Source organism: Misgurnus anguillicaudatus, chromosome 3, assembly GCF_027580225.2.
Source record: "Misgurnus anguillicaudatus chromosome 3, ASM2758022v2, whole genome shotgun sequence".
Lineage (NCBI taxonomy): Eukaryota > Metazoa > Chordata > Actinopteri > Cypriniformes > Cobitidae > Misgurnus > Misgurnus anguillicaudatus.
Genome location: NC_073339.2, coordinates 29,859,386 through 29,886,991, shown reverse-complemented (window position 1 = coordinate 29,886,991; position 27,606 = coordinate 29,859,386). Strand labels below are relative to the sequence as shown.

General features: G+C 37.5%; 1 protein-coding gene across 3 annotated transcripts in view; it reads left to right on the top strand.

The window, feature by feature from the left end:
• Window positions 1-27,606, top strand: part of adgrl3.1 (adhesion G protein-coupled receptor L3.1) — a 144,158-nt gene that overhangs the window by 42,357 nt on the left and 74,195 nt on the right. For all 3 annotated transcript variants that reach the window (XM_055205409.2, XM_055205408.2, XM_055205405.2), the window contains exons 3-5: window positions 1,478-1,691; window positions 18,500-18,609; window positions 26,689-26,703. In XM_055205409.2, coding sequence (XP_055061384.2) covers window positions 1,478-1,691; window positions 18,500-18,609; window positions 26,689-26,703 — 339 coding nt within the window. The remainder of the gene's footprint in view (window positions 1-1,477; window positions 1,692-18,499; window positions 18,610-26,688; window positions 26,704-27,606) is intronic.

Below are 27,606 nucleotides of genomic sequence, written 5' to 3'. Positions count from 1 at the left end.
GCTTTGTAGGGCAGTGTGGTCCAGGTTAAATTTTTTTGGTCAAGAAATAATCACAGCTTTTGCGATTTTAAAATTGCACTCTTTCTAATAGCAATTTAGGTTCAAATACCATTAATCGTACATCCCTACTTGCGTCCGTGGAACACAGGGAAGATATTTCGAGTGATCACGGCTGTCAAAAAAAAAGTGTGACTTACATTTATGTCTGTTTGTCACACAAAGCTTTCATAGTGATATTATCACTATTATGGCAATTTAATGCTGCTTCTTGAACATTTTGTAGCTTGACAGCTTTTGGTCCCCGTCTCCTTTTATTGTATGTAAGACACTTTGCTAAAAATGTCCTTTGGTGTTCCAAAGCAGAAAGTGTTATTTTGGACATATAATACGATACGATAGCACAGGTTTCTATTTTGAGTAAACTGTTCGTTTAACAATCACTTTTCAGCGACTGCTTCTCTACCTCTCTTTTCTTCTCTCTCTCTCTCTCTCATTGATGTTCTCTATATCTCTGTAATACACACATTCATTCTCTCCTTTTTTTCTCTCACTGTCATCGATTGCCTCTTTTCTCTCACACTCACCTTCTACTGGTCTCAAGGGCGCTGAAACACTGTTCCACCCCAACAGCAGCCTTCCTGGCTGCACTCAATCCTATTTAAACCAATAACCTACATTATATCCATAAGCAATTTCAGTTCCATACATTTAGACCGGCCCACACACTTCTGCACATAGTCATTTCTGCTGGCCTTTGCTTTCTCTTAGAATAAGAAGGGCACTTGTGCTGCACGAAAGAGGGTGTATGAAGCCGTCGTTTAGATTTCGACGGAAACAATTATGGTGATGACTAAATCCTGAATCCTGATTGGAGGATATTGTTTCACCCTAATGCTTTATTTGCTGTCTCTTCTGTCAGTTCGTATGCAAATCAGATGCAGCAGCAGCAGAATATGAAATTAACTCATGCAGACAGTCAAGTGTCATTCACATCCCTCAGATTAATTTCATGAGAGCGTGTGTGTCTGTGTCTTTGTCTGTGTATATGCATTAGAATGCCGTTTGTTGTGCTTGTGTGTCTATGGCTATACGTCATGTGAGGAAAAGGAGCGTGTTGCTACGGTAACTGGAAAGGGATGGATGTAAAAAATATAATTTTTTGATTTAAGTGTGTGTGTGTGCGTAATTTAAGCAAAGATGATTTTATTTTATGAACATGTTAACTAGATAGATGTGACTTTTTGCCACAGATATGAGATCTTTATATTGTATAATGAAAGAATAGTTCTTCTCCCAATAACTGTGTTTTTCAATACCTTACTTTTTCAATGCTTTGCACTTAAAGATTGCAGTATTATGAATATTATGTACAGTATGAGAAAAATTCTGCATTAATAAAAACTGAAAAATATTGTGTTCACATTACAATTTGTTTCATCGTTTAGAATATGAAATATTGTTGTTTGTCTTTTCGCAGTGTTAAGTCGGGCCCCGGTGCAGATGGCTGTGGTGCGTCGGGAGTTATCGTGCGAGGGTTATCCTATCGAACTGCGCTGCCCGGGCACCGATGTCATTATGATCGAGAGCGCCAATTATGGGCGCACAGATGACAAGATCTGTGACTCGGACCCTGCTCAAATGGAGAACACTCGCTGTTATCTGCCAGATGCCTACAAGATTATGGGTCTCAGGTATATATTCACAAATACTTTGTATTGTTGGGTATGTGTAAGTATGTGGCCATATTTAGTTGCAGCTAAATGAGTAATTTCAAGAAAGGAGCACCATTTGTCTATAACATTTAATGCACTCAACACATTAAACACCTAAAGGATTATTAGGAACACCTGTTCAATTTCTCATGAATGCAATTAACTAATCAACCAATCACTGGCAGTTGCTTCAATGCATTTAGGGGTGTGGATCCAGACAATCTCCTGAACTCCAAACTGAATGTCAGAATAGGAAAGAAAGGTGATTTAAGCAATTTTGAATGTGGCATGGCATGTTGGTGCCAGACTGGCCGGTCAGAGTATTTCACAATCTGCTCAGTTACTGGGATTTTCACGCACAAGCATTTCTAGGGTTTACAAAGAATGGTGTGCAAAGGGAAAAACATCCAGTATGCGGCATTCCTGTGGGCGAAAATGCCTTGTTGATGCTAGAGGTCAGAGGAGAATGGGCCGACTGATTCAAGCTGATAGAAGAGCAACTTTGACTGAAATAACCACTCGTTACAATCGAGGTATGCAGCAAAGCATTTGTGAAGCCACAACATGTAAAACCTTGAGGCGGATGGGCTGTAACAGCAGAAAACCCCACCGGGTACAACTCATCTCCACTACAAATAGGAAAAAAAGGCTAGAATTTGCACAAGCTCACCAAAATTGGACAGTTGAAGACTGGAAAAATGTTGCCTGGTCTGATCAGATGGTCATTCAGATGGTAGAGTCAGAATTTGGCGTAAACAGAATGAGAACATGGATCAATCATGCCTTGTTACCACTGTGCAGGCTGCTGGTAGTGGTGTGATGGTGTGGGGGATGTTTTCTTGGCACACTTTAGGCCCCTTAGTGCCAGTTGGGCATCGTTTAAATGCCACGGCCTACCTGAGCATTGTTTCTGACCATGTCCATCCCTTTCTGACCACCATGTACCCATCCTCTGATAGCTACGTCCAGCAGGATAATGCACCATGTCACAAAATCTAATCATTTCAGTTTGGTTTCTTGAACATGACAATGAGTTCAATGTACTAAAATGGCCCCCACAGTCACCAGATCTCAACCCAATAGAGCATCTTTGGGATGTGGTGGAATGGGAGCTTCGTGCCCTGGATGTGCATCCCACAAATCTCCATCAACTGCAAGATGCTTTCCTATCAACATTTCTAAAGAATGCTTTCAGCACCTTGTAGAATCAATGCCACGTAGAATTAAGGCAGTTCTGAAGGCGAAAGGGGGTCAAACACAGTATTGGTATGGTGTTCCTAATAATCCTTTAGGTGAGTGTATATTTTAATTATAATATTATAATGTATGTGACCTAGTCTGTGAAAACCCAGCAAAGTCTTTTTTTGTGTGATTTGATGTTTTTTACATAAAATCATCCTATGTATTATTCCATTTTTAGTTTGAAAAGCTTTTATATCTTTAAAATTGACTGAGTAAGACCATGCCAAATTGAAATCAATGTGTAATCAATGAGTGAATGAAACTTTTGATGCTCCTAATCTTATAATTATATAATAAGGCTTTAGCCTGGATTTTTTAAAGACAGGGTCACATATGAATTCATAAATGTTATATAAATTAATTTGAGCTAGTTATAGCTATATTTAAATTATATGTAAAGTAATAAAAAAATTATTATTGACCTTCAAGGATTGCAACAGCTATTTTGGTTTGATATGTAGCACCCTGTCAGCAGAATTCCCCAACAAATGATTTCTTACGTTCTGTATTAATTTAGTTTGAGATGGATTTTTTGCATATATTTTCCCCGATTGAATCTTTAAAAACAGAATTTAACCTAAAAAAAAACATCTTTTCAAAATGATAAAGGAATGTTGTCCTGGGCCCTTTGATAAGGTGGCTCACTAAGAACCCTCAAGGGTATAGGACACTCATTAAGAACAATGGAAAGCATGTGCACCCATAAATTTTGTTCTGGTCAATGAGCAACAGTATATCACTGTGTCACCCATTGTAATTTCGAACTCCTTTATTCTGTACACGTGCTAAATAATAATTTCAATGTGGTTGCCACTCACACCATGCAGTGTGCACGTGGGTTGAGTTGAGCACATTGTTAAGGGGCTGACCTGTCAACACCTTGATTTGTGGGCATAATTAGCACATAAAAGTGTAATAAAACAACAGGAAAAAGACATTGTGTTTCAGAAGCAGGTGTTTTGAACCGGACAACACCAAAAGATGTTTATCGTACAGGAAATTACGGAAATATACTCTTTTTAGATCATCCAAATTAGATGGATGGAACACTAGCTGTCCCATTTGTGCATTTTTATGGTGTTTAGGAGGTAGGTGAGGGAAAAACTTAATTCACAGGATGTATTAAAGGCGGGGTGTGTGATTTTTGAAAAACACTTTGGAAAAGGGAGTCGGGCCGACTACCAAAACACACTTATAGCTAGTCAGCAGTAAGGGGCGTGTCTACTAACCGACATCGTAGCATGGGTTGCGTATGTGTGGGGCGAGTCTATTAAAAGAAGGTCCAGATTCTATTGGGGTAGGGGCGTGTTTGTTTAGGTGATTTCAAATGTCAACATTGGCTTTCAGTGATCATGCGATTTTTTGTTTGTTCCAGAATCGATATTCATATTTAAATTCATGTTCAATTGCTTTATTTTAGTATTTGCTTATACAAGGTGGACAAAAGTTATGCTTTTAGTCAAGAAGAAAATGCATTGGGTGGTTAAAAATCGGGTTATCTGTCTCTGCAATCAGTTGTTCATAACAAAGATGTATATTCTTGTGTTTTTCAACACATGTGAAATAATGTAAACATGATAACCATATGCCGATTCAAGCGTTTATGTATGATCATCAGTCTGCTTTATTAGCAAATTTTATTTTGGCTCTCTGTGAAGTAAAATCCTTTTGTCTTTTTTAAATTTTATTTAAATGAATAATACAACACTCATTTTTAATGAGCGTGAATATTTAAAAGGCCATTTGAAAATGCCTATCCATAATGCAACTCTGTCATGATTTGATATCTTATAGCATCTTGCTCAACATCATCCAAAGCTAAACTTGGAGTTACAGCCAAACAACCTTTAAAGCCACCAGACTCTGAATGGGATCATGAATAAAGTATACAGTACTGTGTATGATGTTGTCTAAGAGCATTTCTTAAGAATCGCAATAAGTATTGAATTGGCACCCAAGAATTGTGATAATATTGAATCGGAAGATAAGTGTATCATCCCAGCCCTATTAGGAGGAGAAATAAATTCATCTTTGCCTCTGATTTGCTTAGAAGTAGCTTAGCTGCATACAAAAACCGAACCCACACAGATACAAACCCCCGTTAGCATTTGCGTCACGAAAAGGAACATTATCTTTTCAGTTCCGGCTAACGTTGAGAGCACAGCTTGCTATCTGTCTGACCTTGACTTTGATCGGGACGACAACCTGGCTGGCACCCTATGGCACAAATGGAAAAAATGCAGGGAAATAAAATCGCATTTTCCTCACGGTACATGCGCAAATAATCAGTCTATGAATGGATGTGTCACGCTGCTTAACGACACGCCTTTCCCTGACACGAGATTCATAAAATTGCAGTTTCTGAAACTGAATGTGTTTAATTTTTTAAAATCTATATAGACTTAATGTAAATGTAAGAGCTCTCCAAACTGAAAACAACTTGCACTGACATATCTTAAAATACATCAGTGCTCTATGTTTTGCCTCAGAATGCACACAAGTAATGTTTTAGGCAGGCATATTTGCTAAAACTAGTTATATTTCCTAATTAAACTGATGTCTAGTCCTGGCTTAAAGGTGGAATACGTAGAATTTTTACCACTAGATGGCGCCAAAACACAATAACATCAAATGGCGTTGTTTAATGACGCTCTGAAGCAGCGTGGAATTATGGGATTTGTAGTCTTTAAATCAACCGCTGATGGCCATCAATCAGACGAGAACGAGAAATCACGTTGATGGATAAGGTAATCAAGTCTTATAAATGTTGCGTTTGATGACATCGTTTATTTCATTATGTAAGTTTATATGTGATGTTCAAAACGAAATTGTTAGTCATAGATGTTACAGTATTAGTCCAAATTCGATGGTTAACACAGCACAGAATTAGGTTTTCAACTTACAATCTACAATGATTTTTCACATAATGTATTGACAGTACAAATCTTATTGTGAAGTGTCGTAAAATGACCATTTATATTGCTGTACAATACCTCTTGATGTGCATATTGTCCGCGGGAGGACGCGCTGATTACAATCTACACACTAATGTTGTGATCAATATAATAGCATAAATTTTTTGAAGGGTTACGAATTAAAACAACTCACCCATCGCGTAAAACACAAGCAGGATCAGAATCTCTGTCTAGTTAAATATTGTTGCGACGCTCTCTCCATCCAGATAATGATCCTCATTCTTTCTCTCGTTTTGTTGCAAACTCTTCTTGGATCATTTGGTTGGCCCGTACGCTTACGGGAGCTGTCTTTGCTGACACAACCAGCGGCAGACGGTAAAGAGTAATCCATAAGTCCATAAGCAAGCCCGTAGCCCGACAGGCGCTAACGCATAGTTCCGCATTTGTCCACGACACTGGCTGTGTCCGGAAACTCAAGGCAGTGACTTGTTGCCTCTCTGCCTCATGAGGCAATGACTTCAGAGGCATGAAGGCAGCTCAGAGAAAGGCTTTCAGATGCATTTCAAAGGCAGCGTGTTTGAAATATAAACAGAAAGCGCTAATCACATATTTGAAAACTACAATACTAATTTCTCGCTAGAAAGGCAATTAAAATGTGTAAAAAGTGAAAATATACCTTTATTTACACTAAATTTGTGCTCCAGTCGCTTCCTTGGCCGCCGTTTTATTTTTTCGAACTCGACCACTGTTGTCATGTGGTTTTTACGTCAGTAAAGGCGGTGACAAAGGGTCACATAGATACAGTATTAACGTCATTGACAGGAGACTGCACTGCCCCATTTCAATGTTTTGAATGGTAATGTTGAAAACATTACAGATATTGATAGTAATCAGCTGGACAAAATATATAACACTGGCCTAATGTTTTTTGGACATTTTACTGCAAATATCTTACAAATTGCACCTTTAAGCTAATAGATGACTGGAAACCACCCTAAAGAGTTCAGATGCAACTGCCGTTAAACGCCACCTCCAAAAACCATGATTGTAGCCGGATCCTCTCGACGCGTACTATACGTTCATCAAATACTTTCGTGTCTAATCTGCTTAATCCTGGCCTCAGGTCATTCAGAAATATGATTCTTTAGGCAGAAGCCATTAAGGGCGCACTCACATTATCCAAACCAAACCGAACCATGCCCCAGCGCGATTGTCACCCCTCCCTACTCCCCCAGATGCACGCACTCACACTGTACTTTTTATCGATCCGAGTCCGGGCGCGCTTTCGTCATTAAAATGCGATTGTTTTGAAAAAAGCAGGAAGTAGCTCTCTCTTAACACTGGAACCCACCGTAATGATAAGTCTGTGTTTTTTATTCGGAGTCGTTTGGTGCGCGATTACAAACAGCCTTCTCACATGTCATCATATTGCTTAGTTGATCTGTCACGTGCGCAGCTCGGACATTCACGTAACCCCGCTGCGCGCATCAAAAGGTTTTTATGGCGGCAGATGAAGGTGAGTGGTCGCGCAGCTGACGTCTTCACCTTTTGAATCGCGCTCAGGCGCGAATGCGCTCACACCACAGCCTTCCGCGCCTGAGCCCAAGTGAACCGCGCCCCGGCCCACCTCTGCAACCCGGCCGTGGCGCGATTAACCAATCCGCGCCCGGGCGCAGAACAGAGCGATCACACTAGTCAAACAAACCAGGCTTTGGGGGTCAAACGCGCCCGAGCGCGGTTTGGTTTGGATAATGTGAGTGCGCCCTAAGAGTCTTATAAAAATGCCAATCAACAATAAATCATTCCTTATGTTTAGGTTCAGAAATTTCACTTTAATGGCAAATAAAAGATTATTAGTCAGTAATTGAAAGGCCTTTTTTTCACAAGACACTTGTTTCATTGTTATTTAACAAATTTGTCTGTCTTTAGCTGCAAAACCATTTACATGTAAGCTTTTGTGGCAAAAAAATGACTTCTTTAGACAAGACATAGTAAACAACTGCAAAATCACTAAAGGATGCAACTGGAAAACTAATGAAAGTCAGAATGTAATAATGAAGAAACTGAACCACACAGTAGGGTTCGTTGCGATGCATGACTGCCACAAACGTGTTGTATTCGGGTCCACAAGGGACACAAATGTAATACACGGTCATTTTGCACGTCGTCATTCATCTAATTCATCTTTCGTGCACTTAGAGCAGTGGTTCCCAACCTTTTTCACTTCAAGGCCCCCTAGATGCCCACAACAATATTTGAAGACTCCCCATTTACTCAATTTTTTCCAAATAAAATTAACTAGAGCTTGAAATGACTAGACAGATGTATATTCGCTACTAAAATGGCCAAAAAAAGAGAAAGATCTTGATTTTTGCTTGTTTTAGCTTATTTTAATGTTTGTTTTGTCCAATTTTTAATAATTTTTTGTCATCTTGAGCCCCCCTTGGAAATCTGCTGAGGCCCCCCCCGTGGGCCCCGCCCCCCTGTTTGGAAAACACTGACTTAGAAGACAAGTGCACAAAGTCGATGTGGCGTTTAGCGGATTTTGCCAACAAAGTAGTATTTCTGAATGGCGCGAGGAAGGGATTAAATTAATTAGAAGCGAATGTATTTGATAAACATATAATACATGCCGAAAGAATTCAGGCAATATCATTATCTCATTTTTGACAGAGGTGGCGTTTAGCGGCTTTTGCATCTGAGTATTTAGTACTCATTCATAATTACGTGCATGTGCGTTTACGTGGGTGTGTTTAACCAGTGGAAAAGCTTAAGGAGGAGAGAGCACCATATCTTGCCCGAGGTTGCCTGTTATACCACCTGTGTGTGTGGCCAGCTGCCACACACTCACACACACACACACACACACACACACACACACACACACACACACACACACACACACACATACACACATTGCCTCAGGCTAGACCAGACTGTAAGATCCAATTAGCAAGGCCATAGACCATACCCAGAGTCAGCGTGGAGGAAATTACCATTTATGAGTTCTCCTTTCAAACACACACACACACAATACCTGAAACACATGCTCGCGTTCACACGCTCTCATCCGAGACTGGATTTTGATCTTTGCCAGCTCTGCCAGTTCTCTCTGATTAACACACAAGAGATACATTTTTCAGTTTTTATAACTCTCAACTGCTAATGTGCAACAGTGTATAATTCCCATAGTGGAATTAAGAAACGATCGGAGAAATGGAAAACGAGATGAGAGAATATAGAAGATTTTGCCTTTTTTCTCTGTGCTGCTACGCTGCTTTTTATAGAAGCTGTGGCTAGAATCACACATCATTTATCATTCTCCACCTCATCTCTCTCTCTTTTTCTCTCTCTCTCTCTCTTTCTCTGTGTCAGTCGCACTCTCTCATTTTGTCTGACCTTTACATCTCACTCAGTCTGGTCTAATGTATTCACAGAATGTGTGTGCGGGTGATGCCGGGCTAATGCTCTAATCAATGAGTGGAGGTAATTGGAAGGTGATTGTTTGGGAGCCCCTTATCCAAGATCTATTGGCACACATAATATATTACACAAAGAGATTTCAACTAGCAGCTCTGATGCAATTCAGAGCAGAGAAAATGGAACTGATATCACACGGTGCATGCTAAACAGCTGATCCAGAAATTAAAGGTGCAATATGTAAGAACTTTCAATTGAAAAATCCAAAAACCACTAGCAGTGTTATATATTTTGCTCACTTCTGTTTAATGTTTCCAGAAATGTTTGAATCAAGGGAAAAACACAATTTTATCCAATGTAACATCTTTCCTTTGTTGCCTATCAATGACATCATGTCTGCATTACTGTACATTCCAAAGAAGCTCAGGCCGCTCGGTCAAGGACGCTTGTCAAAAAGTACAGGGAAGCTAGTTGACGCTTTGGCCGCTCTGAAATCTGTTTTCGTGGAACTAATGTTTTGGTAGGAACGAAAGTTTACATCGTATGTTTCTCTGGAAACAGCCAGCGAAGAACGCCTAGGCTATATATTCGGATTGGTTGCTGGCGTTTTGCTGCTGCTGTAACTAAAATGTAACTAAAATACTTAAGTATTATACACCTCTGGTCATGCGTAGGTCCAACAGCGTTACCTCGGCGGCTATACGTCGGTTTTCATATATAATTAAACATGCAGACCGCTAGTAGGCAATATCCCACGTGTAACCCACAGTAGCAGTGCAACAGCCAAAAAAGAAGCAGCTTGGCCAGTAAACCCACAAACGAAGAATAAGAACCAACTTGTATATGGTCTCGTACACACTGCAAACTTTTGGGAGTGAAAACCGAATTAAAATGCGGGAGTGAATCCCCTAAATGTTCGTTTCATGTCTGTACAGAACAAGACTCACTCCCGAAAATGTGATGATTAATACAGATATAACCATAGCAACGTTCTGCCGTCTCGCGTGCTTATCACTCACAGCTTTGACCAAAATAATAACAGTATTGTGTTTTGCCATAAACCTCCGTCTTGGCGTTGTGTATTTTACGCTTTTGTGGGGCTGCTTCACAGCGCGCTTCACATATCATGTCTAAATAGTAAATAATACAATAAATAAATGTAAATAGTGGAACTAATTAATACAATGGAAGGTGTGCTTAAATATATATATATATATATATATATATATATATATATATATATATATATATATATATATATATATATATATATATATATATATATATATATATATATATATATATATATATTAGGGCTGTCAAAATTAACGCGTTAATAACGCGTTAACGCAAATTCATTTTAACGCCACTAATTTTATTAACGGAGATTAACGCAACGCGCAATTTATGTTTGACCCTTGGTCCAGCCCATAACGTTAGTTGAATGAACAGAGACGCAGACAAATGTGACTCTCTCTAAATGAGAGTTTTCATAGAAATAAGAGCATTAAGCCAATCGTCTACCAAATCCAATGCTCTAAATGCTCGTTGGACATCTGTTATGATCTTTATTTATACGTCTGAGAGGTGTAACGTTACCGTCCTCCTAATGCTTAATCTAATACAAAAATGCGTCTCAATTCATTTTGGTTTCGCTTTTATGCATGACTTATAAAATAGACTGCAGGACTTGCTTGATGTTAAAATAGGCATTAAGAGAGATAAAGTTCGGTACCTGATTAATGTTAAAGAGTTATTAGGAGCGACAAGACTCAAAAGCGATCCCCTCACGCTGACTGACTGATATCTGAAGCGCGTGCACACAGACGCGCGAGTGCGCGACCCGGATTGGATATATATAGACATCTACACAAAATTACTGTTTTACAAATATCTGTTTTGATAAGAATTCACGCAGGTAGGCTCTATAATCTGTTATGTTTTAAGTAAATGTTTGGTTAACTGTTGGGTAAAACTATCTGATGTGTGTAACATTATATTAGATCACTTAGATTTTTAGCAGTCTGTCTCAATGTCAATCAAACAAAAGGAAAAAAAGTTGAACATACATTGATGATGTTTTTGCTTTGTGTGTGCTAAATCTATTAGTTTTACCAGTGATTTTAAGGAATTGATGTGGTAATATAATGTATGTATGTGGTAATTTTGTGGTAATTTGACTCTTTCAACTTCAAACACGTGTAGTTCTGTCATATTTTGTTATATTTCAACAAATCATGCATTGTTCTATGTTTTAATAGAGACTGTCAAAATATGAACAACTATTTTTTTAAAATTTGCTAATTCCGACTCAACTTGCCAGCACATGTCACAAATGATGCAGCAGCAAACAAAAATGGAGAAAGAAAAATCTTCATATACAAAGCAATGGCTGGTGATTCTGTTAAAATGTAAACAGGCTGTTGTTAACATACATTTTTATATACATCTATATATGTATATATGATCATGAATATTAAAAACCTGAGAAGTGTTAAATTAGGGTAAATTTAGAATGGATAAAAATGTGCGATTAATTTGCGATTAATCGCAGTTAACTCATGAAATCATGCGATTAATCTAGATTAATTTTTTTAATCTATTGACAGCCCTAATATATATATATATATATATATATATATATATATATATATATATATATATATATATATATATATATATATATATATATATATATATATATATATATATAAACGTGACAATGCAAAAGATTGCAATGATCCTAGAAAGATGTCATTTTTGTTAAGCAGTTTGTGATATCTTGTTATTTTCTGTTTGTTTTAAAATAACATATGACCTAAACTTTTCTTGAGAGCAACAACTAAAACTGAATTAAAGTTAAAGTTTTGTGGCTTTCAGTTTTAGTAAAGGCCATCTATACACCAGTGTGCCACAGCAAATTTAGCACCTAAAATGCACCGTCTTTCTTTTCGAGAGAAAGAACCAAAAATACTGATGACTCATCTTATACGCCTGAACATATGCAAATGTGTGTCGAATAGAATGCTAGAGACCGAAGATGTCTCCATCTCTCTAAATTATATATACCACCCGGCTCTGACTAGCTATAGCCATCTGGAAATTCACGGATTGTCTGTGTATTTTCGATTGCAGTAATGCTTAAATGTTATTTGTTTTTTTCTATATTCATTTACTTCATTTCCTTCACCAACCATCAGCTGATTGTGAATGTAATATGTGTGCAATGTAAACTAAAAGCTTTTAGCTATTTGAAGTTGTTAAAAACAACTTATTTCATGTATTTGATATAATACAATGTGTTTGCGTGGTTAATGGTTTAAAAACACATTAATATCCGACATACCATACATTTTTGCTGCTCCATATATCCCTGCCTTCCTCAAAAGCTCTGATTTGTTACAGAGCTCATCGATCTGAAAAGCGCTGTGTCCCCGATTGGCCAGCTTACCAGTACTTTGTGATTGGCCTGAATACCTCTGACATCAGCCGGAAATGTGCCGCCCCTTACCATGTTTTGAAGATCAGCTACCAATGCAACAATGACAGGAGTTAATACCGTCTTTACTACCTTATCAATATGAGCCAAATCTGATCCAGAAAATGCAGATGATCAAGCTGATCGATCAACTTTGCCAGTGTGGCTTTGTCTAAAAGGGTTGTTCCTCTTCTCGTAATGATTAATGGGTGTGTTTTGGGCACAACATGCAATAAACCAATGAGAGTCTCATCTCCCATCCCCTTTAAAAGCCTGGAATTTATAAACTGAAAAACTAAGCTGAGGAAGAAGACCACCAGTTTAAGATTGATGTTAAAAATTGTGTTGTTGGTAACACTTTATTATAATGTTCATTAATTAACATTAGTTAACTACATTAGTTAACATGAACTAATGATGAACTGCACTTGTGCAGCATTTATTAATCTTTATTAATGTTAATTTCAACAATTACTAATACTTTATTAAAATTTGGTTAACGTTAGTTTAATGCACTGTGAACTAACATGAACAAACAATGAACAGCTTTATTTCTATTAACTAACATTAAAAAATATGAATAAATACTGTAACAAATGTATTGCTCATGGTTTGTTCATGTTAGTTAATAAATTAACTAATGTTAAATCATGAACATTATAATAAAGTGTTACCGTGTTGTTTTTATTTGTATTAAAAGCTTTGGTTTCTTTTTAAAAGTCGTTTTCTTTTACTCATGAAAGTAAAATTAGCAGGCTTTTAATTGCTGTGAATGTATAAATAGCCTACATGATTAGTGTAATCTCAAAGAATAATTTACAAATATGAATAAAAAAGGTTTGTACTTTTTAAATATTATTTGTAACAAACAAGAGATAAAGAATTTACAAAGATGTGGAAAGCTGAAACCTTTTAGCACTCGGACAGCGCCGTAAGTGTTTTGAAAAGCATATCCAAAGGTACAAAGTCATCATATACAATAAATCCGTCGGGTAACATTTAAAAAAACATTTCAAAATAAATGCAATATTTGCATTTGTTTAAAGCAAAACATTAAATTACTTACCAGCTTCTAACATCTCATAATTGGTCCTCATTTATGTCCAAGAGACTCGATAATAATCATTTAGGTTTTAATCCTTTACTTTTTATATTTAAAAAGTTTGTGTGCTGTCCATGTGTGTAATAAGCAAACGCGTGTTGTCGTCTCGTTTATAGGCGCATATTACTAGCGCGCTTTTTGAATAATAAAAACAATATTGCGGCATTAACTTTAGACTTTAGACCAGGGGCCTCATTTATCAAGCGTGCGTACGCACAGAAGTGTGCGTAGGAACAGTTTTACGCAAAGTGTGGAATTTATCAAATTGCACTTATACTTAGAAATGTGTGTAAATATACGCACACCTCGGAGTATGCGTACGCAGAGCATCTAGTGGTAGAATAGCGATACTACACAGGACCCTGTTCCAGTGAGTAAAGAAGTGTCTATTTATTATCCACAAGCAGGTGTTAAAAATGATTAATGTCAGTATGGTAACAGCAAATAAGTATAATGATTTATTTGTGATATGTATCTGTATCTGTGAAAGCACATGTGATTTGTATTAATGAAGTCTCCGTCAAATGCTTGACACAGTGCAATGGCTTATCTTGCGTTATTGGAAGACTTGGCAAATAATCCATTCCGCCGGTAGCGCGTTTTCAAAGATCGCGCCAATGATGCTGGTTATATATGGTGCTGTCCAAGGTGGAAAGTTGTCTGTCCTCCTCCAGTTGCACTCGTTTCACGTCGGTGTGCTGTGACGCGTTTTTTTTTTTTTTTTTTGCTGATAATTTAATGTCAAACCACATTTTTATTTCTAAAAGTGTTCTAATACCCAACGGAATTAAACTCACTGGTAACATGTTCCCATGCAGATTTGTTTTCTTTTGTTAGGCATTCCTCCTAAGTGAACCAAACAGGATGTGTTATTAGGATTTAACCTCATCCACCAGTAACTCAATTTCTGCGTCTGTAAAGTTTCTCTTTTATGCTCTCTTTGCCATTATTGCGATGAGGGAAAAAGCACAACCACGTGACTTATAACGGGAGGTGTTGTCACCATATATGGTTCATTGGAGGCGTTTCGAAATGCAAATGAACATGAACGTGCACGAGCATGGTGCTTAAGAACAAGTGGGATTTATCATCAAGGATTACTTACTGATGTGCGTACGAACCACGTGCGCACGTTTGATAAATCCCGATTTTTTTGTACTTAGGCACATTCTAAATTTCATTCGTAGGTACAAATATAGAACATTTTCTACGCAATGTTGATAAATGAGGCCCCAGGTTTTTGTTGGTCAATGGCGTAGTCTATTTCAGTTGCCTCAAAAATCGCACATTGCGCTGCATTGTCTTGCATCTTTTTCCCAACCCAACTTCCTGTTTCAAAATAGCTAAATAAGAAAGGAAAATTACAGAACCATTTTATTAGTTACAGAACAAAGTGTAAACATTATGCCCACTTTATCTTACTATTGTTGATATTTTTACTTCTTCTGAGATTGATTTACATAAGTAAGGTTGAGACAAACTGGAATGCTAAGTAAAGCAGATGTACCTTACATGGTACATCTGCAGAATTTTGTGTACCAGGGATTCCCAGAAACATTTTAAATGGTGTCAGTGTCATTCCAATCCTTTGATGCACTTGAATCAGTTGATGAATCATGAATCATTTGATGTGGAAAAAAGTCAACATGGACTCCAAATTGACCCTATATGTTACATTTTGTGGTAAACAAGTCAATTTTTCATTTTCAAAATCTTTAATCAAAACCTGAAAATGGTCATTTTCCTTTGGAATGGCACTCCTTCTCCGATGACATCAGCTTGATGGCTTGGGCAGGACATTGTTAAAGGGACACTCCACTTTTTTTGAAAAATACTAATTTTCCAGCTCCCCTAGAGTTAAACATTTAATTTTTACAGTTTTGAAATCCAGCTGATCTCCAGGTCTGGCGCTACCACTTTTAGCATAGCTTAGCACAATCCATTGAATCTGATTAGACCATTAGCATTGCGCTAAAAATAACCAAAGAGTTTGGATATTTTTCCTATGTAAAACTTGACTCTTCTGTTGTTACATCGTGTACTAAGACCAAAAATTATGAAAATTAAAAGTTGCGATTTTCTATGCAGATATGGCTAGGAACTATACTCTCATTCTGGCGTAATAATCAAGGACTTTGCTGCCGTAACATGGCTGCAGGAGGCATAGTGATATTACGCACTGCCCGAAAATAGATCCCTGCCATTGAAAGTTACTAAGGTGACAATTTTTGGCTGCTGTGTAATATCATTGTCCTCCAGCAGCAAAGTCCTTGATTATTACACCAGAATGACAGTATAGTTCCTAGCCATATCTGTCTAGAAAATCGCAACTTTTAATTTTCTGTCGGTCTTAGTACACGATGTAACTACAGAAGAGTCAAGTTTTAAATAGAAAAAAATATACAAACTCTCTGGGTATTATTTAGCACGATGCTAATGGTCTAATCAGATTCAATGGATTGCTAAGCTATGCTTAAAGTGGAACCGCCAGACCAGGAGATCATCTGAATGGGTTCCAAAAAGGTTAAAATCAAATGTTTAACACTAGGGGAGCTGGAAAATGAAATATTTTCAAAAAAAGTGGAGTGTCCCTTTAACCACTGAACATTTCTTGAAGGAAATGATCACAGCTGTGTTTCCAGAAACCTTCTTAATGCAATGTTGTTCTTAAGTTATACCTAAAGCTGTACCTTATCCCTAATATGTTTTTTACGTTCTTAGTAAGCATACCTTCTGTAAGTTATACGTTTGTAAGGTTGGTCTGGACCACCCTTAGCTATACTTTAATGTTGACAATTCACTCCACTAATGTACACAACTGTGCAAAATGCTTTTTTACATTTCAGTCTATAGAAATATAATTCTGACGTTGTAATACAGCCAATACTATAGCAGTGATACACTGAATAGTTGTGCTGAATCAATGACAGCGCTACTATCTAAGCTGCAATTAATAAAAAGCCACGGAAGCAAAAAGATCTTGTCAATGAAGAAGCCCTGAAATTTAGCTGCTGACAGCTCTCCTCTTTCTGTCTTATTCTCTGAAATAGTAGCTGAGATGTTTCGCATGTTGTACCTTTATTGAGTAGGTCATTCAATAACAAAATTACTGATTTACACCAATAATGTGATGCGGGCCATGCGGCTGCTGGGCAATCCACCCTGGTTGTGGAGTAATGAAGAAACTACATGGCAAATATATTGTTATAATAAAAAATCAGGGATTCCCAAACTTTTCTTTATCTGGGACCCACCTAACAGGTATATTTTTATCTCAAGACCCACTTTTAAGTGTTTAAAAAAAAAATAGAAATATAGGGGAAAATGCATTCATTTTAGCCAAATTCTTTATAAATGTTTAAAACAAACTGCTCATTAAAAACTTTTTGCAAAGTATCCGAATGTAAAGACATTTTACACATAAAAACCAAAATAATTATCTGAAAGCAATCAAAACTGTTATATTTGAGGTAGACAGGCGTGTCTGAAGCAATATGATTTTTCCGCTCTCTAAACGTGCTGCTTTTAGGCCCAGTTAGAAGACAACACCTTACAAGAATGCTGTCACAAGAAGATGCTGGGTTTGTATTGTACAAATCGTTACCTCGAAAGAAAATAATACTAAAAACAGGCTCTCCTCTCGTCTGCTATCCTCTTCCCCTCCTAAATTAGGTCATATCTGAGTGTTGCACACAGCCACACAAGAGCTGTCGCCCCGGAAACTAGAGATGCCCCACAGCACTCTGGGAGTATGACTGTCACACTCACTCATCACAGCAATTAGAGCCCACACGTACTCAACATACCTGTATCTATACTTGCAGAACTACACAAATGCCAAATATGAATTCTTAAAAATTTCACTGTCTAAAAATCTCAAGAGAGAAAACACACACACCTCGAAACACACCAGAGTCCTTCAGACTGTCCCTTGTCATTATACTATTTTGAACCTGTGCTTGAAAACTTAAAACTGAAGTGTGTGTGCCCATTTTACAGCTCCCCATGGGTTTGAACTGGAAGGTTTCCATGGTTACCCAGAGAAAGAAAGATATATATATATATATATATATATATATAAAATAGAGCTTTAAGATTCTTGTGTGTATTTGTGTTGTGGGTGTCCATTTGTTTTTCTATCTTGTGTGTGTAATAATGATGAAATATGACACATGTCATGAGATGGCCATCTGTATCTGTGTGCAGATGTTTCAAGCAGAATATGTCCAAACGGTCTCTCTCTCCCTCTTTATTTTCTACTTTTTGGTGCCAGAATTCGTCTTGGTCTGTACTTTCTATCCCTACATGTACACATGACCTACATATGAATTAGATTAAAATAACGGCATGGATCTCGGGCCCCCGGGAGGGGCCGCTGAGCTGTGTCTCTCACACTGTGCTGGGATCTTCCCACACTCTGAGCTTTATTGAAGATGTTGAGTAAATGTATCTTTTTTCCTTCATTTGAAGAAAATGGTATTTCAAGGCTCATTAACTTTTATTGTACATATTGAACGGGTACGTACGGTTCAAATGCCTAATGTTAGATTGATAGCAAATGAACAAATAGCCTTACTTTATCTGTCAGCATATATCACTTTCTCTTTCTTTCTCTCTTTCTCTCTCACAGGTGTAACAACAGAACTCAGTGTGCAGTCATTGCTGGCCCTGATGTTTTTCCTGATCCATGTCCTGGAACGTACAAATATCTTGAGGTTCAGTACGAGTGTGTACCATACAGTAAGTGCACAGACATATTTTATTATTATTACTGTATATGCATTTCCTGGGATTCGAACCCCTGACCCCCTTTGTTGCAAGTGCAATGCTCCACCAGTTGAGAATTATGCTCATTAGTGGTGCTCGCTCATAAATTTATATGTGCTGTATGCGTTTTGCAGACGCTTTTATCCAAAGCTACTTAGAGTGCATTACAAGGTAAAGACATTTTTATCAGTATGCGTGTTCCCTGGGGATCAAACCCACGACCAGTTTGTGCCGCTAATGCAATTTCCTACCAATTGATTCACAGAAACATACTAAGAGTATAAGTTAGCATACATTTTTGTGATGTCATTACCTAGCCTGGCTAACACCAGACCAGTTTCATAGAGAATGAGACGTGGTCTGGGAACCACATGCTCATTTTCTCGTATTTGAGGCGTGGTTTACGGATGTCCAGAGCTGTTTATTGGGCGCTACGAATGTCTATCAAATGCATCTGTACGTAGCTCATAGCCAATCGTTTCAATTATACCAGATGACGTTTGTAGAGCGACATACATTTTAGCGTCAACAACTTTTATCGGGTACGTGTGCACACAGCTGAAAGCTATTCTGTAATTGGTTCCCTATTTCAGGGCAAAAATTGGTCCATGGTTTCCATGCTAGACTTGCAGCGTGAATAATTTTGCGCGTAAGGCAGCATGAGGAAACTCAGGCTAGTCATTAACACAAAAAATATATTTGTAGCTTATCTCTCATTTAAGATAATACAAAAATCAGTATGATGTTCAAAATATGTGCTGTACAATATAAAAAGTAAAAGTTGGATCAACTTTAAGGTGCCAAAGAATGCATTGAAATGTTATGTTAAATTGTTCTCTGATATCTACATAGAAACTATGTGGCTTTATTAAGTGCAAAAATTATCCAGAGATGGTTTTACATGTCCATTAACAACCCTAGGATTTGTCCCCAGAATGAAATGGTCTATTAGGTAAGTTTGTGTTTTTTCAGTATGGACCTGCTGCAACATCAATAGTAAAACTTAAGCCTAAACGCCAGCATATAACATTAACTAGCATATAGCGCTAACTCATCAGTCACAACTTTGTTTTTAACACTGTAACAACATTGTACTTAATGTTTATTTAATGTTGGCTCCAGCGTTTTTCAATATTTTACTATGTTCTTACCTCAGCTTAGATGAATTTCTACATACCTATCTTTTTTCAATGCGTACACTTAATCTTTGTACAGCGCATTGTGACTGTGTTAGCATTTAGCCTAGCCCCATTTATTCCTTAGAATAAGGTGACCAGACGTCCCCATTTCCCGTTTTTTGGTGTTCTGTCCCCGACTGAAGCTGTCCCCAGAAATGTCCCAGTTTTACAGCACGTCCAAAACAACCAGCAAATACACTGAAAAACCCGATCAACATTTAGGCTTTGTAGTACCAGACCGGAGCAATCATGTAATGATTATTTTCACCAGCAGAGGGGGCTGCGAGCTACTGATTACTTGGTTGCGCGTCACTGCTTTAGCGAAGAAGAATTTACTACCAGACACATGAGAAAGCGGCTTCAAGTTATCGTCAATCAAGTTCATAAGATATAAAACTGTCAAAGTTATCGGGGGTTAAGATACTAACTACTCATGTTAAATTAAAGTAACAAACCAATGAAGTGAACTGATCACAGCATGGTGCTGAGCATTTGTTTTGTGTAGGCTAACGTTAATATGTTTACATTTTGCATTATTCCTTCTGTTCACGTTAACAATGGTGTAAAATCAGCTGAAGTTGTACCTTGGAAGTAATTTTTGATAAGTCTCATCTTTCATAGATTTAGGCTACAGAAACGCTGCAAAAAATGACTTTCTTATAGTGTTTTTCTTTTGTTTTCAGTCCAAATATCAAAAATTGTTGAATCAGAATGCATTTTCTTGGTGGGCAAAATGACCTAAAAAATTAAGTCTAGTTTTTAGACCAAAAATATCAAATTTGTGATTAAAACAAGCAAAAAAATAAATAAAATTTGCACTTTATTAACACTTAATTCAAGAAAAAAATTATTATCCCATTGGCAGATTTTTTTGCATGTTTTAAGCACAAATTCACTTCTATTTATTATTTTGTGTCTTAAAGCTAGATTCTTTTGTTAGGGGTTTTTGCTTATCAAGAAAATGCATCTTGATTTAAGAATATTTAGATATTTCTTACTAAAAACAAGACAAAATACTATTAAGTAAGAGGTAACCAAGTAAGTCATTTTTTGCAGTGAACCCACAACAAAAGAAGAAAACTTTCAAAAAACGTTTTGTCCCTATTTTTAATTCAAAGATAACAACAATTGATCATCTTTAATGATATTAAAGAAACATATCATATACCCTCACATGCAGACAGACAAAAGAGCCCGATATTGAACCGTTATGTCAGGTTTATACTGAGTGTGTCACTGTCAAATTTGCACCTCAAGTTGATTTGAAACTTGAGCAATTTTAGCAGCAAAGCGTCGCAGTGATTGCTACCTGACATCTCATCTAGATTTGTCACCAATATGAACTTGCTCTTGACAAAAAAAAATATATATACACACATGACTGATACTGTGTTGGCCGCTGTTGTTCATCTGTTGTCCGGTCTCGTCCCATGCCACGACTCAGAGGAAAACAGCCTGTCAATCATCCGGGGGGCTGAGCGATGTGGTTTCAAATTCTCACGGTTTCTGTGGGGTTGGTGTTCCAATCTGGGGTGACCATGGCAACGATGACGATAAATCAGTATCGTATGACTGCAGCAATGGCAACAGGAAAAGGCTGAATACGCTCGCACACTTTGTCTCACCTACACGTTTGCATACAGAGTCGCAAACGGGTGGAAAAAGAGAGGCATGTGGGGGAATTTCTTGCAGAGCCACATGACAGAAAAAAGACACTCTGGCAGGATGCAGATCGTTTTTCCTTTGACCTCCTGACCATAAATCGCACTGCGTGTATGGGGTCATGAAGCGTGTGTGAGGATTTGTAAGTCCACACATGTGTTTGCGACCATCTGGTCAAAACTCCCTTTAAACACAATGCTACTAATTAGTAGGGAAGCACACATGAGCGCAGTGTGACATACACACACCCGAAAACACAGCTAATTTCATTACCTCAGTCCTAGAGACCCTTGGGAACATGTTCCAAATGTTTTCTTGAGGTTTTTCTGGCTTTCTCTTTCCCCCCGTGATGGAGGAATTGGCAGAACTCCAGTCAACCTTTCTGCTTCTGGCCTCTATATATGGGACGTCTGTTTTTACATACACACTAAGAACTTCACACAACTTTATCCCTTATACAGTACCTGCTATTTATATCATGAGGGAAACATTTTTATTTATTAAATCACAGTCTACCAATGGTATGTCCCTGTTAGTCGTCGTCATTATCAAGCAAAAACCTGTAAAGCGCAAACGCATTAGCTGCATAGCTGTTTGTATTGGCATGCCGATGAGCCATTTGAACATTTCAACTTCTTAGGTGATTTTTTTCAGTAGAACAAAAGATTTTTAGCTACAGTCATGGTCCTTGATGATTCATCAAATGTAAGTTCACAGTTCAGTTCTATGTCTTTTAAAGAGTAACTAAACCCCTGGTCAGAGCCTGACTCCACCCACTGGCAATATTTGAAAAATGCAAGAAAAGTGGGCAGATCCCAACGGACATAGACGAACTGAGCTCGTACAAAGGGTGTGTTGAGATCGCAACAAGGGCGTGGTGAGCTTGAACCTGCTTACGTAGGGTCGTACCGCTTACGTCACGTGGTACCGCAACATCCAATAGGAAACTTCAACTGCAGTAGCCACCGTTCAACCTGAAGAGGGCAGCACTCTGACGTTTTTACACCATATATTGTAGCATTAAAACACTTTATACCCAAATTTTAAAAAGTTACTCAAATCAGTGAACAGCACGAATAAAACCCCATTCTTACAGATCATTAACTAAAAAAAGTTGGTTTAGGGTTTAGTTACTCTTTAAAGTCCAAACGCAACACAAAAGTAATCCCAACGGCTCCCGATGATATATTAAGGTCTTATGAAGCGAATTGATTGGTCTGTGCAAGAAACGAGCGTTATTTATAACATTATTACTGGTAATCTACAGCCTTAACCAAATGTCCTTAGTGCATCTGAAACTTCCAATCACTTCCAGAGGGGCACTGCCCTTGAAGTGGGAACTCTGGAGGGACATGGTCAGTTATAACTCTTGATATCGCATTGGATCAAACCGGGTGTGCCTCATAAGTTTTGAAAAGTGAAGCCGCTGGCTCTTTGATCGCCCCCTGGTGGCTGGCTGCAGTGCAAGTCATAAACCCCGCCCTCTCCATTCAAACGAATGGACTCTGCTTTCAAGTACCGTATTTTCCGGACTATAAGTCGCTCCAGAGTATAAAATATGTGTTCGGAGTGTCATGTGTGTTGCTGGTGTTTTCAAAATATGTTTTTGATGCGTCATGTGAACCATTTTTTTAGAGCATATTTTTTTCAGAAAAGCTCCTCTAGTGATCGAGCATTGTGCTAGCATGGGTTTGGTCCAAGGAACACACATAATAAAAAAATGTATGCACTGTAACTCCCTTCGCTTCTTCCAAATGCATAAGTGTAAATGTAATGTAAAAGTGTTGTTTGAAAAGCATTTCTTATTTTTGCCAGGGGCCTTTAATGATTTTTAGTAAACATACAGCAGGATGCTGTGTTCCATCCGTCATCCTGTTTCTCGTTGGTGATTGATATGGCGCTAATAGAGGAAGTTGTAACCTTCCAGCAGGGCTAGAGTTCAGCCAGTTCTTTATTCATTATCACTGACAGCAAATGACTATCTGTTATTGATTTTTTTACTAGGTGACTGAAACTTGACTAGGTGTGTGAGGGAGACATAATTGCTTCTAAATCAGATCTTTTGGAATGCACACATACACAAACTCTTCCCCATGTGGTGGCTTATTTATTGAGTGATTCATTAACAGTTCCTCTTCATGCATATTTCATAAAGATGGAACACACACGTACGTATATGCATCCGCATAAAAAATAAAAATGGAAGCAAAGTCATTTTTTGTATTTAAAATGGCTGTTAATAAATTGTATAGAGAAAGAGTGCATTTTTATCCTCACCAAACAAATGTGACCCGTGCTGGCAAAATGAGTTGCAATGAGCAATTTTTTTATTTAATTTATATTTTGACATTCTCTATTAAAAAAAAAACATTGATGTATGAATAGACCCCTTCAAGGTTTGTAAACATTGAATGACTATTGGGTGCGCGCGCAGCACGGGGTCAAACTGTTTATACAATCGAGGCTTTATAATTTAATCAAACAGGGCTAAAAAATTATGACTTACCTCAAATGAAGTGAGCAATACAAACACAACCCTCTTTGATATTTGCATTGTTCCAGTCTGCACGTTAATTGCTTGTAGCCGCAAATGTTGTATTTTTTTGTTTTTGAAATTCTGCATAAATCGCGAAAACTTAACGGAAGACCTGGTGCGATTTTCACAGCCCACGACGTAAGTAGGCATTTTTGACGATACCGAATAATACGCAACTCAATCTGCTGTAATGACTTTTCTGACCCAGACATGCGCAGTGGGAACAGCCTGTGACGTGAACCGTGAAAACAAAATCACAGCATCCATACCCTAAAATCACTGGTAAAAATAATAGATTTGGCACACACAAAGTCAAAAACAATACTATAGGAAAAATATATGTTCAACTTTTTATTGTTTGAGCTTTAAGGTCTAATGTAATACAAGGATCTTATGTAATGTTACACATCAGCTATTTTTTCTCAACAACTAACCAAACATCCACTTAAAGGATTAGTCCATTTTTACTAAAAAAAATTCAGATAATTTACTCACCACCATGTCATCCAAAATGTTGATGTCTTTCTTTGTTCAGTCAAGAAGAAATTATGTGTTCTGAGGAAAACATTCCAGGATTTTTCTAATTTTAATGGACTTTAATGGACCCCAACACTTAACAGTTTTAATGCAGTTTAAAAATCAGATCATTTACTCACCACCATGTCATCCAAAACGTTGATGTCTTTCTTTGTTCAGTTGAGAAGAAATTATGTTTTCTGAGGAAAACATTCGAGAATTTTTCTCATTTTAATGGACTTTAATGGACCCCATCATGTAACAGTTTTAATGCAGTTCAGATTTGTAGTTTCAACTGAGTTTCAAAAGACTCTAAACGATTTCAAACGAGGGATAAGGGTCTTATCTAGCCAAACGATTGTCATTTTTGACAAGAAAAAAAAGCACTTTTAAACCACAACTTCTCATCTATCTCCGGTCATGTGACGTGCCAGTGTGACCTCACGCAATACGTCATCATGTCAGGAGGTCATGGAGGACGTATGCGAAACTACTCCCAAGTGTTTACAAGTGTGGAGAAAGAGGACCGATCCGACGTTGTTGTATGTCGAATGATACTAATTAATGTCTTTGTGTCAGTTTATTGTTTAAAATGGTCCGCAAATGTTCGTTTCATATATGTAACACGTGACCTTTCGACAACATTATGCAATTGCGTGAGGTCGCACTGACGCGTCACAAAGCCGCAGAAAGAAGAGAAGTTGTGGTTTAAAAGTGCTTATATTTTATTTTTCTTCCCAAAAATGACAATCATTTCGCTAGATAAGACCTTTATGCCTCGTTTGAGATCGTTTAGATTCCTTTGAAACTGCAATTTTAAACTGCATTAAAACTGTTAAGTGTTGGTGTCCATTGAAGTCCATTAAAATGAGAAAAATCCTGAAATGTTTTCCTCAAAAATCATAATTTCTCCTCGACTGAACAAAGAAAGACATCAACATTTTGGATGACATGGTGGTTTTTAAAAAAATCCTTTAAGACATAGCAGATTATATTTGCGTAGATTCTTGTCAAAACAGATATTTATAAAACTGTAATTCTGTGCATATAAACGTCTGTGTGCACGCAGATCTGGCTGTCAACGCGAGGAAGATCGTTTTCATGTCTTATGGCTCTTAATAACTCTTGTAACATCAATCAAGTGCCGAATTTTATCTCTCGTATTAAACACCAAGCAAGTCCTGCACTTTATTTTCTCATTCCTGCATATTTTAAAACTGAAACCAAAATGTCACGCGCATGGATTGAAACGCATCTTTGAATAGGTTAAGTATTTAGGATGGTACACCTCTCAGAAAACATACAAATAAAGATCATTATAGATGTTTAATGACTATTCAGAGCATTGGGGTCGCTAGACGAGGGCTTAATGTACTTATTTTTTATGAAAACCCCAATTTCTACCAAAATTGACATTTATACTTTCTTTTCCCTGCAGCTCAGAATTAGACAGTGTGCTTTTAGACTCATTTTGCCAGCACGGGTCACAAATATTGACACAAATCCTTCCATTAGTTGGCCAAACAGATAGTCCTACTGCAAGATTGGAATGATCCTGCTTTGCCAGTCATATGTGAAATAAAACTATGGTTTGCTTATACAGTACTTGTATGTGTACAATAAACTGGAATAGGAGAATGTATTCCTGTAGAATTATACATATTTAAAATTAAACTAGAGTGCAGTACCACATGGCTTGGAGTTTGTGGTGCATCGACAATATTGTGTTTATTATTTAGTCTTTTAATTCTTTAAATTCTACAAAAAATAAATGATGAAATGTAAAACTTGTTAAGCTTATTTAAGATGTCTTCTTTCATTCATCTGGCAAGACCGTTGGCTAAGAGCCCTATTTCTATAACACTTGAGACAATTTTGTGGAACAAACTCTTGCTCTAGTTTGTTTTTATGGGTTCATTTGTCTGGTTGATAGCGTAATGTCACATGGACACTATTTGTTTTCAAAAATTATGATCACGATCTTAATGGAATTTCTAGAGTATAAATGAAGCGCATTTTACTACTTTCACGAGATTATGATAAGATATGATGCACATTACGTACGTATGGAATTGAATTACTGTGAAGTATTTAATATTGCATCATTAATCTGTTGTCTCTCTCTCTCTTTCTTTCTCTTCTTCCCTGTTGTGGATGCAGAAGTGGAGCAGAGAGGTAGGTCCATTACTTTAATGTAATTTAAGTATGTAATTCACTGTCAGGCTGTTATGGTGTTATATGATACTAATGACAGATTGGCGATCAGTAGCCCATAATGGTTTAGATCAGGAATGTGGAGGAGAAACCTGATCTCAGACCAGAGCTTTACTTCTTGAATTAGTCCTCCTTGTCTCTAAGACTCCTCTCCCCGTGCATCTGGTGGTTCACCATGTATCAGATGTTCAGGGAGGTGTTGCAACCGTTTAAAGCTTTAACTGCCAATTGTGCTGACCACAAGACGTGGCGGTGTGAAATTGATGTCCGGCAATGTTATGCCTTTTATCAGGCCTTAACGTAATAACAACTTAATTTTCTGCATTGCTACAAATGAATAAGAACAGACGCGTGAACGGTTATCAAATGTAGCTGTCGTTTTGTTTCAGGTTGTCCTGATTTTCATTAGGATGCCGCACACATTACAAAGCAATTCTTAAATGGACAATAACAGCAAAATGTCATTCATACTGTGCGGTGAACGTGAATATGAGATGAGAATTTAGAATGACAAACATATTCTTAATGCGAGTTAATATAGCAATAAGCCTAAAGAGGCTGTGCGTTGCTGCGATAAGAGGTCCTTCCTAAAACCCCATACCCATATAAAAATCAATTGTTGCACTCAAGTGGTTTATTGCTTTTACTAAGCGGTGGAAACCGACATACCTGTATGACTAAAGACACTGATGGACATTATACTAAAGAGATACATTTATTGTTAAACTATTATTGGGATAAACAAATTCTGTAGGCTATTTGCAGGTTGCCAAGCCACTTACTGTTTGCCACTTATTATGCATAATTAAAACATGATGTGTTTATAATCATTGTACAATGGCTTTTGAATGTGGCTTAACCAAT